This window comes from Neomonachus schauinslandi, chromosome 12 (genome assembly GCF_002201575.2).
Source record: "Neomonachus schauinslandi chromosome 12, ASM220157v2, whole genome shotgun sequence".
NCBI classification, from domain to species: domain Eukaryota; kingdom Metazoa; phylum Chordata; class Mammalia; order Carnivora; family Phocidae; genus Neomonachus; species Neomonachus schauinslandi.
The window spans coordinates 77,596,009-77,614,353 of NC_058414.1; the positions used below are offsets into that span (position 1 = coordinate 77,596,009).

General features: G+C 37.1%; 1 protein-coding gene across 13 annotated transcripts in view; it reads right to left on the reverse strand.

Annotated features, from left to right (window-relative positions):
* The window catches only part of CADPS2 (calcium dependent secretion activator 2), a 532,431-nt gene that overhangs the window by 21,306 nt on the left and 492,780 nt on the right, over positions 1–18,345 (reverse strand). For all 13 annotated transcript variants that reach the window (XM_044920121.1, XM_044920119.1, XM_044920123.1 and 10 more), the window contains 2 exons: positions 18,189–18,221; positions 4,303–4,410 (listed from right to left, as the gene is read on the reverse strand). In XM_044920121.1, the coding sequence (XP_044776056.1) occupies positions 4,303–4,410; positions 18,189–18,221 (141 nt within the window). The remainder of the gene's footprint in view (positions 1–4,302; positions 4,411–18,188; positions 18,222–18,345) is intronic.

The window sequence follows — 18,345 nt, forward strand, 5'->3', positions numbered from 1 at the left end:
GGAGAACTTCCTTAAGATTTCTCTTATCCAGAGAAGACACATTTTTTTAAACCGAAAATGTAAATTTAACATGTAGATTTTAAACATAGCATGTGTAACAGTGACCATTTGAGAGGAAGAGAAGGTCTCTGTTTAAAATATTCTGGTCACTCAGAAAGACTTTGCATGAATACGGAGTAGATGAGTTCCAATTAATTTTCTAAATTTGGGGTTCAGAGCCCTTGTGGTAGATACACAGAGTGTCATATGGCACAGCTATTTTTAATACAGAATCTCTTTTCTACCTTATCTATTGCACTTGTTATTGCTTCATGGGTGGGATACCCTGCTTTCACTCAGCCATGACAAAAAAACTTAGAAATTGCTACTGTGGCGTGCAAGACTAAGCATTCAACCGCCCACTAATTTTTGTCACCACTGCTAAAATTAAAATGAATTTAACTTAGTTGGTTTAAAATCTGGAAGATATTTCAAAAACCGTCTGGAATTCTAGACCAATTTCTTCAGTTTATATGTACTAACTCTACTGGGTCCTGGGCAGGTGACACAACTTCTTGAAACTCATTCTGACAATCCATGGTGGAACTGTGGATGGAACTCAGGTTTGTGGATTTCTGGCCCGGATTTTATAAGTCTAAAGTATGGTAGGGATAGCATAGACTTTGAAATTGGAGAGACACAATTTCAAAGTCTGATTCAACACTCAACAAGTCACTTCATCTTCTCTGAGTGGAAAATTCCTTAACCTGAAAATAAGGACAAATGGGGATGATGGCATCTGGCTCAGCAGGTTAGAAATGATATGAGTGAAGCACCGAGCCCATTGCCTGGTACACGGAGGTGCCGTGGGAATGGTGGTGGTGACAGCTGGGGCTGGGATTACTATTTTGATAATTGGAGAAGATTAGCGATATACCTTAAAACAAACTCAGTTCCTTCTATGAACAGCATGAATCCGCCATCATTTAGACTTTTTAATAATTATTTCTGTTATGCAAAAAACGTTTTAGACGTTTAACCACTTATGGAATGAAGTAGAATGTCTTGGTTATTTGTCCTGATATTAATTTTTTTGATCTTCCAAAGGTACGTTTAGCTTTACTATTTCAAGATTTAATGTAGAAGCCTAAGATTATCCTATGTAGGGCCTTGAAGATAATACAAATTTTAATCCTCCCTCTCTTTAAGACTTTGGAGATAAGGAGCAAAAATACTTTTCATGGAGGCCAGAACGATAATAATAGCTGAGTGAGCTGCTCAGGACCTGAGTGATGGCTTTCGGTTGTATATGGAAGACTGTAGGAGGTACCATTCTCCTTTGTAGGTGCATCCCAAAACAATGGACACAAATCTAGGGTAATGGTCATGATTTGGCCTTAGTCACTGGTATAGTTATTTAAATAGAACTCTAAAGTATTTCACTATAAATATCAGGAACAATTAAGATGCTTAATTGATCAAAAAGTTTTTGAGGTCAGAAACACCAGAACTAATTGCTACTCTCAGGGAAAGTTTGCCAGAATTTTCAATAGTTTTTTTCTATGAGTGGAGCATCATGCAGAAAAAAAGATTACTTAGTAAAACACGCAAGTGTTAAAGTGTTGCTACTGGAGGCAGGATGAATATGTGACTTCAGAATAACTGTTTGATATAAAACTGTTGCAATTTGTGGTATTTCAAAAACTCAGTGAATCTCATTTGGGTTAAAAGGCTGTTCTTCTTAAGGAGTGAAGCTCTCATACTGCATGACAGAAACTGGATCCCCTATACCCTTATCTGGGTTGGTTAAACCACTAAGTGTTGATTCACTGTAGGGCATAGGCACGTATGTGTGTGCACATTTTCTTTTGCATCTGAAGTTAGGAGTCTCTGTTTCCTTCCTTCCTTTCCTTTCCTTCTCTTTACTTCTTACTTTAATTGGAATAGCAAAAGTTTGTCATGATGCCTGAGTAAAATCGTTCTCTTCAATCTTTTTTTTCTGTAACAGACTAAGCTTGCCAACAGTATTTATAGGGTCATTATTTTCAACTGTTTCTTGACACCTAACAATATTATTTTAAGCTCCAGCCAAGAGGATTTCCAATAATTATATAATGTCTCTCAGTAATGATCTGTTGCTTAAGATACACATTCTGCTTTACCTTTCAACACATACTTGATAACCTCTCATTTACTAACTATAATTGAGGCAAATTCAGTCTTGGCTAATTAGGGGCTCTTAGTACCCCCTCATATATGTTATTCTTGATGACATATCAATAGAACTAGGGTCTACTTTTTATTTTTAATTACAGTAATAAAAATGTGCAATTTAAAAATATTAGAATGTTTAAGGACATTATTACTATTTTACAAATAATAAGTCCAGTGTTCTACTGGGGATATGCAAAATGACAAAACCTTCACAACCAAAACAGAATTGCTTGTCAGGCGTTCCTTTCAAAAGCAAACTTAGCCATCAGACGCTTAGGTATCAAAGAAAAGTATACCTAACCAGGACAATTAAACTAGACACAATTTTATGTGTGTGTGGTTTTTTTTTTTTTTTTAAGTAAGCTCTACACCCAACATGGGGATTGAACTCACAACCCTGAGTTCAAGAGTTGCATGCTCTATCAACTGAGCCAGCCGCGCTCCCCGAAACTAGACATAATTTTAATGTTGGCCTCCTTGCATCCACTTCAGTTAGCTCCATTGGTTAGTGGTCACACAAAAAGTCTTTGAAAAAAGTTTGGTGAATGGGAGGGAGTTAGTGTAGGTAATATCTTGATAAAGAAATTCTACCTCTGTTATGAACTGATGGCAAGCTTTGTAGTAAATAGGTCACCAAGACGAAAAACTGAAGATGTTAACACACACACACACACGCACGCACGCACACACACACACACACACACACACTCTCTCTCTCTCTCTCTCCTATGTACAATGGCCTATTTCCAGATGAGTCTACCTTTTCTCATCATAGAATACATGCTTCAGCTATACCAAGAATAAACATAAGGGAATAACATCAATCCGATTTTCCTATTCTGTTCAACATTTCTGAAAATTACCACATAAGCAAAAAAAAGTAAAAGAGGATCTGGAAGTAAAACATATGCTTGTAAATTCAGAGCAATACCAAATGGAAGCAGAAGTTGCTAATATGGTTTCAGTATTTTGTAAAACAGCCAGCTGGATAGATGATAATTTTTCTACCCCTGCAGGGCATCAAAGCTTTTAGGAAATCATTCTTTTCACACATATTAACACTTAGCTTATTAAAACAGATGATACTTTTATTGTAAAACAGCCTGGGTAGAGGCCCGAAGCATACAATCTGAAAGGGAAGACTCATTTTGACCACCCAATCTGACGAACAGTGAACACTGACACAACAGACCATGGCAGAGAGGATGACGCAGCAAGACCTTCTGTACCTGCCGCAGCTGAGTGTCACCACAAAGCCCGTGAATTGCTGTTATGAAAACATTTGCAGTCACTTGCATAATTAAATGAAACTGCCAGAAAAGCATTTCTAAAATGCAGGGGAGATGCACATAAATACATACAGTTCAAAGCAAATATTCCATTTCATAATCAGCACTGTGCTGAGTTATGTGAAGTTACATCCCAGCAAAGTCCCATTTCCTTTGACTTGACTGTTAAATAATTACAAATGAGTGACAACATTGTGATTGAAATGGATTGCTCTCTGAAGTTTCCTTTACAGATAAATGAAACTTAATGATCATCCTCTCTAAAACCACAATCCCCCATTGCTAGGAGTTGCCATGGGTAAATGAAGACTTCTGTCCTGATAAAACTTCAGGGTTCTATTGTTAGCGTGCTTCAGTGCTGTAAATCAAGATAAAAAAAATGCTCAAGAACAGTAGAGTGGCAGGTATTTGCCCTTTACTGCAGCTTAGGTCTTTGTTTGACTAAAGAGCACTGTATTGACTCAAAAAACTTTTATAGGAAGAGCCAAATCCATTACAACATGATTCTGTTTATGGAATGCAGCAAAGGCGAGTGAAATGATGCTGTGCACAATGATAAACTGGTTATCATCCTGCTTGTTAAAATTAACCTTAGAAGGTTTTTGAGACTCTCATTCTAACACTGACAGTTTTCATGTACAAAAGAAGCCAATTAAGGCTTCTGTCAACAGTCAGAGAAATAAAATTATAAACTATATTAGCGGCATAGAAGAAAAAGGATCAGAAAAGGAGTTTGCTTTACAAACATACCATCAAAATGCAATTTTTTCCTGCACATATTTCTATGATGCCAGGAAGCCTTGCAAGGGCAGTTACTTACATCAAACAGCTTTTCTATATACATTTCCTCATTGATCTTTTCTCGAAGAATATCCTGGTTTTGCCGAACAAACATAATATAGGTGTCTGCCAGATCCATTCCTGGTTTCTGTTGTGGGGTTAAAGCATGGGGAATAAAATATCAGGTCTCAATTGTGAAAACACCATTTAATCACAACCTTAGAAAATAAGTCACTATATCATTTCAAAAGTTACATTAGTAAAATATGCTCAAGACCAAAATCGACAATGAGCATCTTCAGTAAATTCCGTAATTAAAATAAAGTTTATTATTGATGTATGTAACTTGAGGTCATAGTTATTCATCATTACTAAAAGGAGTAGAGACATGTGGTTGTAAACTACTAGATATCTTTTTTCTTTTTTTTAAAGATTTTATTTATTTATTTGACAGAGAGAGAGACAGCGAGAGAGGGAACACAAGCAGGGGGAGCAGGAGAGGGAGAAGCAGGCTTCCCGTGGAGCAGGGAGCCTGACACGGGGCTCGATCCCAGGACCCCAGGATCATGACCTGAGCTGAAGGCAGATGCTTAACGACTGAGCCACCCAGGTGCCCCTAGATATCTTTTTTCTTTAAGGGCTATCTTGAAAGGTTAATATGCCAAGTATAAATGAATGCATTTTTTAAAAAAGTCCCCACTTGAAATAATCATTTCCTAATTGCCAATATAATTTATTGTCACTATCTCTGGCTGGCTATCCATATATATTAAAAACAAAAATGTTAGTTTTCCTTGGATTGCCTTCCTCAATTTCTCCAGGTGCTCAAGGCATATAAGCTAAATTTTCTTATTAATTTGAGTAAAATATTAGGAAGATATTGGGCAAAAAATTTAATTGATTACAAACTGAAATGTAAACCAAAATTTTGAGGATTATCCATTGCTTCTATTCATTCCTGTTTATCAATACTATTTCAAAGATCTATTTTATTTTAGAAATACAATAAGAATATTGATGAACCAATTTCCTAAGAGGAGTCTAAAGCGTGAATGAGATAACTTTCCAAAGTTATCCAACATCTGGTGTCTTGTAATGTTAGAGCAGATAGGGTCGAGTCTACAAAAGCAGTACCAGGAAGGGACAAAAACCTGAATGGCTTCTAAAGAGTTTCCTTCTGGACTTATCTTTAGTTCTTTTTTGAGTTTCAAATAGCTAGACTAGTTAATAAAAGTACTCATTTGAATGATCTACACTGGGTTTGACCCATAATCTGTACTGAGTTATTCATTTGATTAGAATATGGCATTAATAATAACAAAATGGTAGAACTGATGCCCAAATGAGTCAGTCTTGTATCATTTCATATCCATAGAATGTACTTATAACCTCCATCAACAGACTCATTTTGCTAAAGTAAATCTTGCAAAGAAATGAGGTGAAAGAGAATTTAACTATTATCACTGCAGGAAAAACAAGGCATACCTCTGAGTGTTGTGGTAGCGCTTCTCCTTAAAAGAAGGACAAAAAGTTCTTACTGCTTTCTTTGGTGGGGGAAGTATATTTTATATACAATGACAAAACTACTCATCTCTTTTCCAGTAGTGCACAGTATAGGCAATGAATATCTCATTAATAAAAACTGATTTGATTTTTTGGTAATGAAGTTATTTCTGGGTAATGAGAATCACAGGAAGCTCTTACTGCTCTCATTTTTGGCCTACAGGGAAATATATACCACATAAATTCAAGGATCCTTTCAAACATGACCCAGTGTAACAAACTTAGTTATTAGTTATAATTTGAAACAACTACTTAAATGTCTTCACTGGTCTTTCCTTGAAGAGCGTCCATATACAATGTAGGGAGTATGTTTCAAACCTTATCAAATTCATTCCTTCACTATTTTTCTACATAATTCTCTTAAGCAATGTTTGAAAGTTTAAATAAAATGACAAGGCTAACCAAGAGAGAAACCTAGGTTGTTTCTTCTTTTTTGGGGGGAGAGGGGAGGTGTTATAGATCAGTTTTTCCAGTGCAGGGTAATTTGCACAAAATTTACTACTATTAATACTTGAAGACAGCTAACCCATAAGATAAGTACTTCTCTCCATGCTTCTCAAACTTTGTCAAAACACCAACAAATGAGAACATTCAGAAAACATACTGCCACGGAATGAAAATGACAAGAGAACACTTTTCTATGTATAATGGATAGTGTACAGGAAGGTAGCTCAGCATCTGAGCTTCAGTCAGCTGCTTGGAAACAAACTACTATGATATACATAATATCAAGGCAGTTGGGCACAGCTTGGCTAAACTGGGACTTAAAGAACATGCAAAGGAGAGGCTTGCCTTCTCTACCATTTTCCCCCCTGCCAACCTTATTTTTATTTCTTTCGACAGAAGAGTAGGCTTACAAATTGAATCTAGTCAATCACTTGACCCATCAGACTGATTGGAAACTAAGCTATAGCTGGGAGGACTGGGGAATAGGGACTTTAAACACTTGCCATAGATTCTAAGGTCTTTTGTCCTGTTTCTTTGATCCCTTTCAAGATAACATTAGACATAATGAAACCCCATCCGGGAAGAGTTTATCTTCTAACATCTAAAGCTAACAAACACTTTACAGTTTAAGCCTAAAAGAAAATTAAATGCTGTTCCCTTAGGCAGACCCAAGGGATATGATACTGAAATCTGTAGGTTGAGACCGTCTACACTTCCTAAGGAAGTAAGAATCTCTGGTTGAGGGTGTGAAGCCAAGCTCATTTAAAAGTTTATTTCAACAAAATTAAGTGCTTTTTTTTTTTTTTAAATTATATTTTCTCCCCTTTTGGCAAATTAAGATCCACTTGCCTGGAAAACAAAACCTTGAATTCTTGTATTTCTCATTAGCATTATTTCTTTATCTTTGAGCTGTTTACCTATTCTTGAAACTGTGACATATGGGAATTTCACACCTAGTGAATATATTTTCATGTAGCTGTGGCATGAGACTATAATCATTAAAAGAATATACACAAGTAAGAATAACTGCAACAGTTGGTGACATTTACCAATTAGAATTATAGTTCTTTATCCTTCTTTTAGTGTATGAAGGGTAATTATCTCTGATAAATTGCTGAAAAAGATGTAATTTTCCTTTTAAACAGTTTCTACTTACAGTACAAATGTGTTTGGATAGAAGACATTATCACTGGTTCAGCGCTTCTTTGTGCAAAGACTCTGTTTTATGGCAGTAAAATTTACATACTTTGGAAGTCACTGCATCTAATTTCATTATTACATGTTATGCATTTAATTTCAACATTACATGGTCTCTTATTAGGAAATGAGGTTTTGCTAAAAAGTAAAAACTGAACACTTGTTTTTTTTTTTGGTGTGTCAATGAATGGGATGCACGTGACTGCTTGGCAGAGACAACGAATTGCTACATGTGCTGGTGCAGGTGGGTGTCCACTGGCCTTAGCGAAGCAGACATCTGGTAAGCTTCAGGAATTGTCGATTTGGATGAGTTTTGTTTTGTTTTGTTTTGTTTTATCAAGAATATTGTGTTCTAGAGAGCTATATTTAGAAATCTTTTCTGTATTGGTAATTATAATTTTCTTAACGAATAGGAGAGAACAATTAAAAACCACGTAGCAAGCACTCTATGGATTAAATGCCACTTAGAGTCAATGTTTTTTTTCATTCCCCCATTTAAAGCTCTGAGATCCTTGGTTCACCATGCACTAACTCCTCCAACTTGTTTATTAGGATAGTAATCTCTAAATCAAAATAGGAATTCTCAAATTCTAATTTGATTTAAAAAAAAACAAAATTGGGCAAACAAAGTTATAGTAAAAGGACACAAACATCTAAAAATTTCCCCCCTGAGCAACAAGAAATCAATAAATGTGGAAGGAAGTGAAGTACGGTCAGGTGAGTGCCCCTGACACTGGCTGCCGAAGTAACAGAATACATCAGTGAGTGAATAAGTTTAGGTAAGGGTGCAGGCTCCAGCAATTTTTTTTCAGCCATTAATCACTAGTTAACCTAGTGAGATGAAAATGCTGTTGAGAGAAAAAAATTCCTTGTTAATTATACGCTGCAAATGCTCTGACTTCCTGCTGCTACACGTAATCCCACAGGTGCAAGTCTTCACTCTCCCCATCCATGGGTAGGTGCGTGCAATGCTGCAGTCAGTTTGCACAGCAACGGATTTAGATGCAGAAGAAGCCGCTTAACCTTCCACGGGAGGTTAACAATACACTATGCAAACACTGTCATGGTGTCTATTTAACAAGGAGACAATTTTTTAAATATACTATTCCAGTCTCAAAGATGAACTAGAAGCTGCAGCATAATTGACTTAATTTGAAAGTGCACTTCTCATAACCTACAAAAGCTTGCCTTGAAGAAACGATCAAGAGTGGAACTGTGCTATTCTGGTTTATGATAAGCTGCACATATGAATCTTGTGAGATTTAAAACAACTGCAGGTCTCCTCAGTTCGAAATTGTAATAGCAATTTCTATCTCAGCTCCAGCATTGCAGATTCAGAAGTAGTCTGTAATTGATCATCAGGGAACGCAGGACATAATTCTACAAACACAGAACTTATCCCACATATTTTTAACAACAATACATATCTTTCTTTCACTGTGTAATACATGCTTTATTACTTTGGCATTCATGCAGCAATTTCTACAGTTTTCCATCTGAGTGAAAACATTCTTAAAGCTTTTCAAAAGCATTTGCAGTAGGTTAGATTATATATTCTCAAAAACCTAAAAAAATAGGTTTGAGTATACCTATGATGATTAGGTTGTAAAAATATGTATTTTACCAATTTTGTACAAAGTAGAATAATTATATTGTATTCACATAGAAAAGCAAAAGGAAATAAATAGAACTAAAGCCTTCAAACTAGATTTATCCCATCTTAAATATTACAGAAGCTCAGGAAGAGGAATAATTCATAAAAGCGGCTGGGGGGGGGAGGGAGAGAAATGCGAACAATGAAACCGTCACAAGGATATAAAGTTTTCAAGATTTTCTAATAGTTTATCTAACTTTTTTAAGAACAATGAAAAAAATTTCATTGTTCTTAGGAAACAAACCAACAAACCATCCAACCCTCCAAACTATTTTTTCAAGCAGTGAAGTGGCCAGACTCACCTTTCTCTTTGTTAAATTCAGCAGTATTCAAAATTCCATTAACACTATTATACATTTTGACTCCAAATTGGAAAGCAGAAAATTCTGAATTAAGGACAATGGCGCCCACATCTGTTTGAAAACATCTTTTAGATATGGAACATGTAATATATGTTTTAAGTATGCACGTTCCCCTTGGTCCCACATTTCTAAGGGAGCGTTCCATTACTCCAGCGTTCTTGCTCTGCATAAGGGTCTTCTGTCTGCCCCCTGTGAGTGTAATTAGTAAAAAGCAGGTTCCTACCATAATGCTATGAGAGTATATCATATCAGAATCTGCTATAATTAATACTCTTATACCTTATGTAGTCATATTGTTTTCACTCTTAAATTCACAGGGATGCTTCACATTATTTCTTCTACATGGTGATGTATTTTATTATTCACAGATCTAAGCATTTGTATGTACAAACACTTTGTTGTAGTACTGGGGGGGAAAAAAAATCCTCCCAAAGAGAAGGTTCTTTTAAGTACTAAAAGGGATACTGAAAAATAGTTTAAAACACTAGCCTGAAATATTCAAGGCAAAGGGGCAGGTTGACTTGGAACTGAGATTTATGGGCTCAATTTTAATCTTATTATGCCTTGCTCATTTGACACTATGAGCTTCTAGTATTTCTTTTGCTATTTCTGATCTGTAATAAGAATTACTAACATCTCAGAGTTTGGAGGAACAGGTGCTGATACAGGACTACCATGCAAGGAAAGTGCTAATATGTGTAGCACATAATTCCTTTATACTCTTATTTTCATGAATAATGATTATAATGATGATGAAGGTATTCAATCTCTGAGTTTATAACAATGTTCACTAAACTTTCCCTAGTCTGGCTACGGTTATGATGTCAACCACAGAAAGTACACTGAGGACTTGAAGACGTGAAATTAAAATGCTGCAGGTATTATTTCATTTAGCTTTTAAAATTTAGATCGACTGGGATTGATTTACTCAGTCGCAATTTGGAACATTTTAGATTCTGGCTTAGGGAGACTTGAGGATGTTCGAATGTCAAAGTCTGGAGGCAGTCAGTCCATGGATTTCCCTCATATGAGAAGAGCCAGCCAGAAAGAACAAAACAAACGAAACAAAAAACAAAGGAAGAAAGATGAGAGAAGCAAAATGCTTAGCTAGGAAGGGCAATAGGCAACCTCCTCTGCTCCTATAATGGCAAGACTTTAATCTGGTCCTGGTGTGCATCTCTCCCTCCAGGGGAATACGTCCCAGTGGGCAGGTGCTCCGTTCTCTGGGTTCTGGGTTCTGCCTGGCTCTCATTCTCATGGAAAGCACTGAGTATTCAAGTGGTCTTATCTAAGAAATAAACAATATCTGAAGTAAAGGAAAAGGAGGGAAAATACCATTGTCACTGGACTATACCTTTATTTTTAATTAAAAAAAATCTTTATTCAACTGTTAACCATAACCAATAGGCACTAACATTTTTTTAAAGTAATGACTACATCCAACGTGAGGCTCAAGCTCACGACCCCAAGATCAAGAGTCATATGGTCTACTGACGTAGCCAGCCAGATGTCCTGTGACTATACCTTGAAAAGTCACCACTGATATGAGGCACTTGGGTGGTGCAGTTAGTTAAATCTTCAACTCTTGGTTTTGGCTGGGTTCTGATCTCTGGGGTGAGATCTAGCCCCCACGTGGAGTGCGCTAAGCGTGGAATCTGCTTGGGTTTCTCAATCCCTTATCCTCCCCTCCGCCCCCCACATTCTCTCTCTTTCTCACTGAAATAAATCTTAAAAAATAAAAAAATAAAAGTCACCATTGCAAGGTGCTTAATATTTGAAAAATAAATGAAAAACAATCTGATTTTTTTTTACTCTGTGGAAGGCAAATGATTTTTCTTTTGGAAAACAGTCATGTTCTGAAGCAAGGAATGGGTAATGCAGAACATATGAGAACAGCAAGCATCATTCCATGTAGAAGCAGTAACAATCCCATTTATTTCAATAGAAATAATTACCACGAACTTTTATATTAATATGCCTGTTGAAGCTCCTGAGAACCTAGTGAGGGAGACAGCACAGGAATTATCCATTCTCCTCGGTGCACAGGTGGGAAAATGGAAGCCCATGAGTCAGACAGCTAATAGGATGCAAAGGGTGGGATTTGAACTAAATCTTGGACTCCACAGAAAGTCTGTACAGTATAGAGCTGAATTTAAGCCACACTTTGGGGAGTCGGGAGATTAGACATCTTTGGCTGTGTCAAAAAGGAGAGCATTTGAAAGAATTATTGGGGTGCCTGGGTTGCTCAGTCAGTTAAACGACTGCCTTCAGCTCAGGTCATGATCTCAGGGTCCTGGGATCGAGCCCCACATCGGGCTCTCTACTCAGCAGGGAGTCTGCTTCTCCCTCTCCCTCTGCTTGTGCTCTCTCTCTCACACTTGCTCACTCTCTCAAATAAATAAAATCCTAAAAAAAAAAAAAAATAGAATCATTAATGAAGACAAGAGAAAAATAATCTCCATTTCTCAGGACAGACAACCAGGCTCAGGCATCAGGACTATGAAGCAAATCAATGGAGCGTTTCTCCTTTGCTTCCTCCTTGTTCTCGGTCACAGTCATCCTTATCATGTCCTCCAGGTCTCTTTAGCTGTGTCACCTCACTGTCTAGCACAGAGGTCATATGCAGTGTGTGTGCTAATGTTAAGACAATTTTCAATAGGCATTGTACACACACTCCCCACCCCCCCAACATGCCCCATAACTAACTCGACCTATAATTTAGTCATCTATAAAATGGGTATGTTACAGAAACTGCAGGAGTCCTGCTGTGACATTTTATCATTCTGTAAATTCTTTTTTTTTTTTTTAAAGATTTTATTTTTATTTATTTGACAGAGACACAGCGAGAGAGGGAACACAAGAGGGGGAGTGGGAGAGGGAGAAGCAGGCTTCCCGCCGAGCAGGGAGCCCGATGCGGGGCTCGATCCCAGGACCCTGGGATCGTGACCTGAGCCGAAGGCAGACGCTTAATGACTGAGACAGCCAGGTGCCCCCATTCTGTAAATTCTTAATGTCTGTCCTGTTCCATGCAAGAGACAGCAGAGTCCAAAAATGTCAGCTACAAGATGATGAGAAGATGAAGAACTAGAAAAAAATACTGTAGACAAAGGAGCAATACCTATCATGATTACACTGGAGTTACAGGTTTTTTGGAGGAAGACCACAGAGTATTAAGAGGAAATACTATCAACATAATTTATCATTCTTGCTGTTGACCTCAATCAATTGGCTGAGGTAGTATTTGTCAGGTGTTTCCATAATAAATCTATCACACCCCCCACCCCCATCTCTCCCTCCTTCTCATACTATACTTCTCATAGGAAGTCACTATGCAACCTTAAGTTGTGGGGAGTTAAGCTGTCCCCTTGTGACTAAAATATCTACACTAATTATTGGGAAGTCTTCTGTAAGGGAGATTTATCTTTGTCGCCATTTGTTTGCTCAAACATTTTCTTGTATGAGTGTGGACTAATGGATGTTTATTTTATACTTTGGATTATAATCTAATACTACCTAACTTACTTACTTGCTCAAATGATCCTAGCTCAGGCCATTGGGAGCTCTTTTAGATGCATCGTGTGTCTCTTTAACATATCCCCTATCATTGTGGGTTTTTTTTTTTAAACACTTCCTTACTTTCTGTCACTATAAGATGCTCCAAGCTCATCTTATATATTTGCTGCCCCAGACCTAGTATCTGCCATTTCTCCAAAGAGTCCTGGTTCACTTTACGTGAGATCAGATACTAAGGGCTGGGCACTAGGTGTGGTGGTTGCTACTGGGGTATTGTTGCTTCTGGGTTCTTTCAGTTAACATGCCAAGGAAATATATGCATATATAAATATTTCTACATGTAACCGGCTCTATGTTAAGCTCAAGACAAGTTCACACTAATGTCTCCAACTCTAATCAATTACCACAAAGACCATTCCAGCCTCCTCCTTGTCTCCAACCTCTTATTCCAACAGTGAGAAACTTGGCTTTCACCAAACACTGTCCCTGTACTTAATCGTTCACTTCCAGTGGATAGGCACAGTGGTTTCTGACTTGTTAGCCTGTGGGGAAACACTTTATCAACTAGACCACCATGCTTATGTACAATTCCTTTCTCCTTTATTATTACAGACTCCAGTGATTTCCAAAGTCACTCAAATCAGCACTTTTTCCTCCATCTTTTTCAGTGAGGTTATTCCACATATTTGCAATAGAATCAGATTTTTAAAAAATCACAATCTCTTTTCCGTCATGGGATTCCATGATATCCTAATTGATCTTTTAAACATTTGCCCATGTTCAGGTTCAATCTTTGCTGTAAGATTTTTTTTTTTTAAGATTTTATTTATTTGACAGAGAGAGACACAGTGAGAGAGGGAACACTAGCAGGGGGAGTGGGAGAGGGAGAAGCAGGCTTCACCCTGTGCAGGGAGCCTGACGCGGGACTCGATCCCAGGACCCCGGGATCATGACCTAAGCTGAAGGCAGATGCTTAACGACTGAGCCACCCAGGCACCCCAGTAAAGTTAGGTACAAATACATAATATCATGTAACCATTACAGTGTCACACAGAATAGCTTCACTGCTCCTAAAAGTTTCCTGGGCTTCACCTAGTTGCTTCACTGACCTTGAACTAATGGCAACCGCTAATCTGTTTTATAATCTTTATAGGTCTGCCTGTACTAGAAGGTGACTTAAATGGAATCAATATAGTATGTAGCCTTCTCAGACCGGCTTCCTTCACTTGGCAATAGGCCTTTAAGATTCATCTATATCTTTGTGTGGCCTGTTAGCTAATTTCTTTTTCTTTTTTCTTTCCTTTTTTTTTTTTTCCTGGATACTATTCCAATTGTCTCATTCATCTATTGAAGGATATTTTGGTTGCTTCCAATTTTTGGCGATTATGAATAAGTTTGGTAGGAATATTTGTGTGCAGGTTTTGATGTGGATGTACATTTTCAAATCAGTTGGATAAATACCTAGAAGTGCAATTGGTGGGTTGCATGGTAAGACTGTCTAGCTTTGTAACAAACTGCCAGTCTTCCAAAGTGGCTGTACCATAATACATTTGCACGAGCAATGATGAGAGTCCCTTGTCGACATCTTGCTATTGTCAATTTTTTTAAATTTAAATTTTAGCCACACTAATCGGTATGTAGGGGTACCTCATTGTTTTAACTTGTATTTCCCTAACAATAAATGACATTAGCATCTTTTCATATGTTTATTTGATAGCTGTATGTCTTTGTTATAGTGTCTATTCTGATTATTTGCCATTTTTCAAATTGGTTTTTTTTTTTACTGTTGAGTATTAAGAGTTCTCTGTTCATTTTAGATACAAGTTCTTTTTTTTATTAACACATAATGTATTATTTGTTTCAGGGGTACAGGTCTGTGATTCATCAGTCTTACACAATTCACAGCGCTCACCATAGCACATACCCTCCCCAGTGTCCATCACCCAACCACCCCATCCCTCCCACCCCCCTCCACTCCAGCAACCCTCAGTTTGTTTCCTGAGATTAAGAGTCTCCTATGGTTTGTCTCCCTCTCTGGTTTCGTCTTGTTTCATTTTTCCTTCCCTTCCCCTATGATCCTGTTTTGTTTCTCAAATTCCTCATATCAGTGAGATCATATGATACTTGTCTTTCTCTGATTGACTTATTTCACTTAGCATAATACCCTCTAGTTCCATCCACGTTGTTGCAAATGGCAAGATTTCATTTTTTGATGGCTGCATAATATTCCATTATATATATATATATATATATATATATATATATATATATATATATATATATATATACCACATCTTCTTTATCCATTCATCATCTGTTGATGAACATCTGGGGTTTTTCCATAGTTTGGCTGTTGTGGACATTGCTGCTGTAAACATCGGGGTACATGTGCCCCTTCAGGCCACTGTATTTGTTAGATACAAGTTTTTTACCAAATATGTCTCTGGCTTCTCTTTTCATTCTCTTAACAGTGCAGAAGTAGTTAATTATTAAGTCCAATTTACATAGTTTTTCATGGATGTTTTTGGTGTTGTACCTAAAACCTCATCCCCAAACCCCAGACCACATATATTTCCTCCTATGTTTTCTTCTAGAAGTTTTATCGTCTGCATTTTACTGGTAGGTTTTTGATCAGTTTTGAGTTAGTTTTTGTGAAAGACAAACCAGTGTTCTTTTTCTTCATGAGGTTCTCCTTAAAAGACTGCTTTAGAGAGGCATATTGCTGGGGTTTTAGCATAAAAACCAGTTAACAGTCAACAGCAACTTCTGGCTGTTGAAGTTAATATTCACAGGCATCAGTAATAGAGGCATAATGTCCAGATCTGAGGGAGAAACTCCTCCTTTAGTAATCTGCCATGACCAGACCATGTCTATGGTTTAGTGTACTCTGCTGGGGCAGTGGGGCTACGTGATTTAATAATGACACTGGTAAGCTGAACCCATCTGGAGAGTGAAGAGTGACTGGCATGATAAAGAGCTTGGGTACAGTTGCTATAGCAGTTTTAATGTATGTCTATTTCTCTGACTCTTTCATCCTAGACACTGAATGGCTTGTGGGCAGTCAATGTATAGTTTCATCATGTTAAGCCCGGGACCCAGCACTTAGTGTTTAAATAAATATTTAATTAGTGAGTTCAGTGAAGAAATTAAAGATGTCTCATATAGAAAATAAGAATTCCTCAGACAATATATCCCTTTGGATAGCCACCACATCCTTTGGGAAGAGGAGGCATGATTAATTATTATCAAATATTTGAAGGGCTATCATGCAGAAGAGGGATTAGAACCAAGGTAGAATTCACAGAGGTACAGAATTTCAACTCATTACACATAAGAGGAGGCTGCCTCATGGTAAGCCTGCAATCACTGAGAAAATTAAAAGAGCCTGAATGAATCTTTGTGAGGGATATCAGAAGAGGCAGTTTCTGCATTGAGAAGGAGAATGAATGAACTACCTTCTGCATCTATCAACTCTGAAGCTCCATAATAAGGCCTAACAGATCTAGTACATGGTCAAATTAAGAACTTCAAAATCCCTGGGGCGCCTGGGTGGTGCAGTTGGTTAAACATCCAACTCTTAATCTTAATCTCAGGGGTCAGGAGATTGAGCCCCGAGTTGGGCTTCTCCACTCAGTGTGGAGTCTGCTTGAGATTCTCCCCCTCTCCCTCTGCCCTTCCCACTCGTGCTCGCTCTAAAAAAAATAGATTAAAAAAAATCTTAAAATAAAAAACAAAACTTCAAAAGCCCTAAGAACAGAAATATTTATGGTGTCCCATTCCACTTGTATTTCAAAATAAAAACAAAGCTGTATTATAAAATTTGTTAGGAATTCCAATGAATTTCATGTGTTCCTATGATGATTTGTCTCTTTCTTTTTAAGATAGGAAATATAAACTCTCCTTAATTTTCCCTTTCTCTCTTTTGTGCTGTCATTTTGCAAGACCCTACACCTGTGTTTATTTCTGCTTATTGCCCAGTGCTGATTTTCTGATTCGAGGCACAAGACAAGGAGTATACAAAAAATTCTTTGGGAATCATTTGTGAAATAAAAAAGCCTTGTTCCAAAGACCTTATGCAAAGGCAGGAAAGTCCATGGCCTTGTCACTTAAAATATCCATTTATACTCTTAACTACAGGGAACAAACAGATGGTTACCAGAGGGGAGGTGGGTGGGGGGATGGGAGAAGTAGGGGATGCAGATTAAAGAGTACATTTATCATGATGAAAAAGGAAAAATTATCAATTTATAATAATTATGGAAGCAATAAATCTGGGGACTATTTAGTCCATAGTATAAAATTTGGTTCTGCATTTTAAAAGTAAGAGCTATCTACAACTGCTACACAGTTTGCCAGTCCTTAAACCACCGACATTCATGATGACAATCTAGATGGGATGCTAGCCAAGCACCATCTTAAGCAAAGATGAGATGACTTACGTTATAGTTTTAATTTGTAAGTTTTATTTTCATTGTGCTCAAATTCTTTGAAAAGTGATACACATGCCAAGATATATGATTAAACAGAACATATTAGGCCTTCATCACTTATGTGATAATAGGATGAAGGAAAAAGTAATTTGTTAGGATTATCAATTTAAAAATGCTGCACTAACTTGTTGATTATATTTATCATGTGAATTTTCTATAATTGTAGCTCATGGTATCTTAATCTTTGAACAGATTTACAGGTTACGAATTATTTCCCAAGCATTGTGCAAAACACCAAATGCTAAAATAGGTGAATATTGATTTATAACACTTTTGTATTTAGAAAACTAGTTCTTTAACTGGTTTATCTTTATTGTCACTTTAACTCCTATAAGAAACCTGTTACAGCTTCCATACAAAGGGAAGAGAGAGTGAGCATTTTTCTATAAATAGTATGAGGCATTCACTACACGATCCTAGAGTATTAGAACGACTCTCTGCAACTGAGCTGACATGTTCTCGTAATGACCTGAACTCCATAAAAGTTCCCAAGTTAAAATGGAAAAAGTACACTGAAATAATCACACGTCAAGCCTTCTTATGAAGGTTAGCACTTGCTTAAGGAAAATAAACTGCTCCCTGAGGGAATGACACTCAGTGCTTTAAAGATTTGAAATAAAACCATAATTATTTTAAAAAGAATTATACACACACATACAGACACACACAGAGTTTTTAAAAGCAAATAAAAAATACTTACTGGAACATCGACATATTTTGCAGCTGCTTTCACCTTAAGTGGAAAAGAGATAATTATGAGAATTATTTTCTTAACTGTTGGATAAGTACTATGACAACAGCCAAAAGACAGCAGAAGAGAACTCATTCAAATACTTACAGTGAATGACAGAATGGAT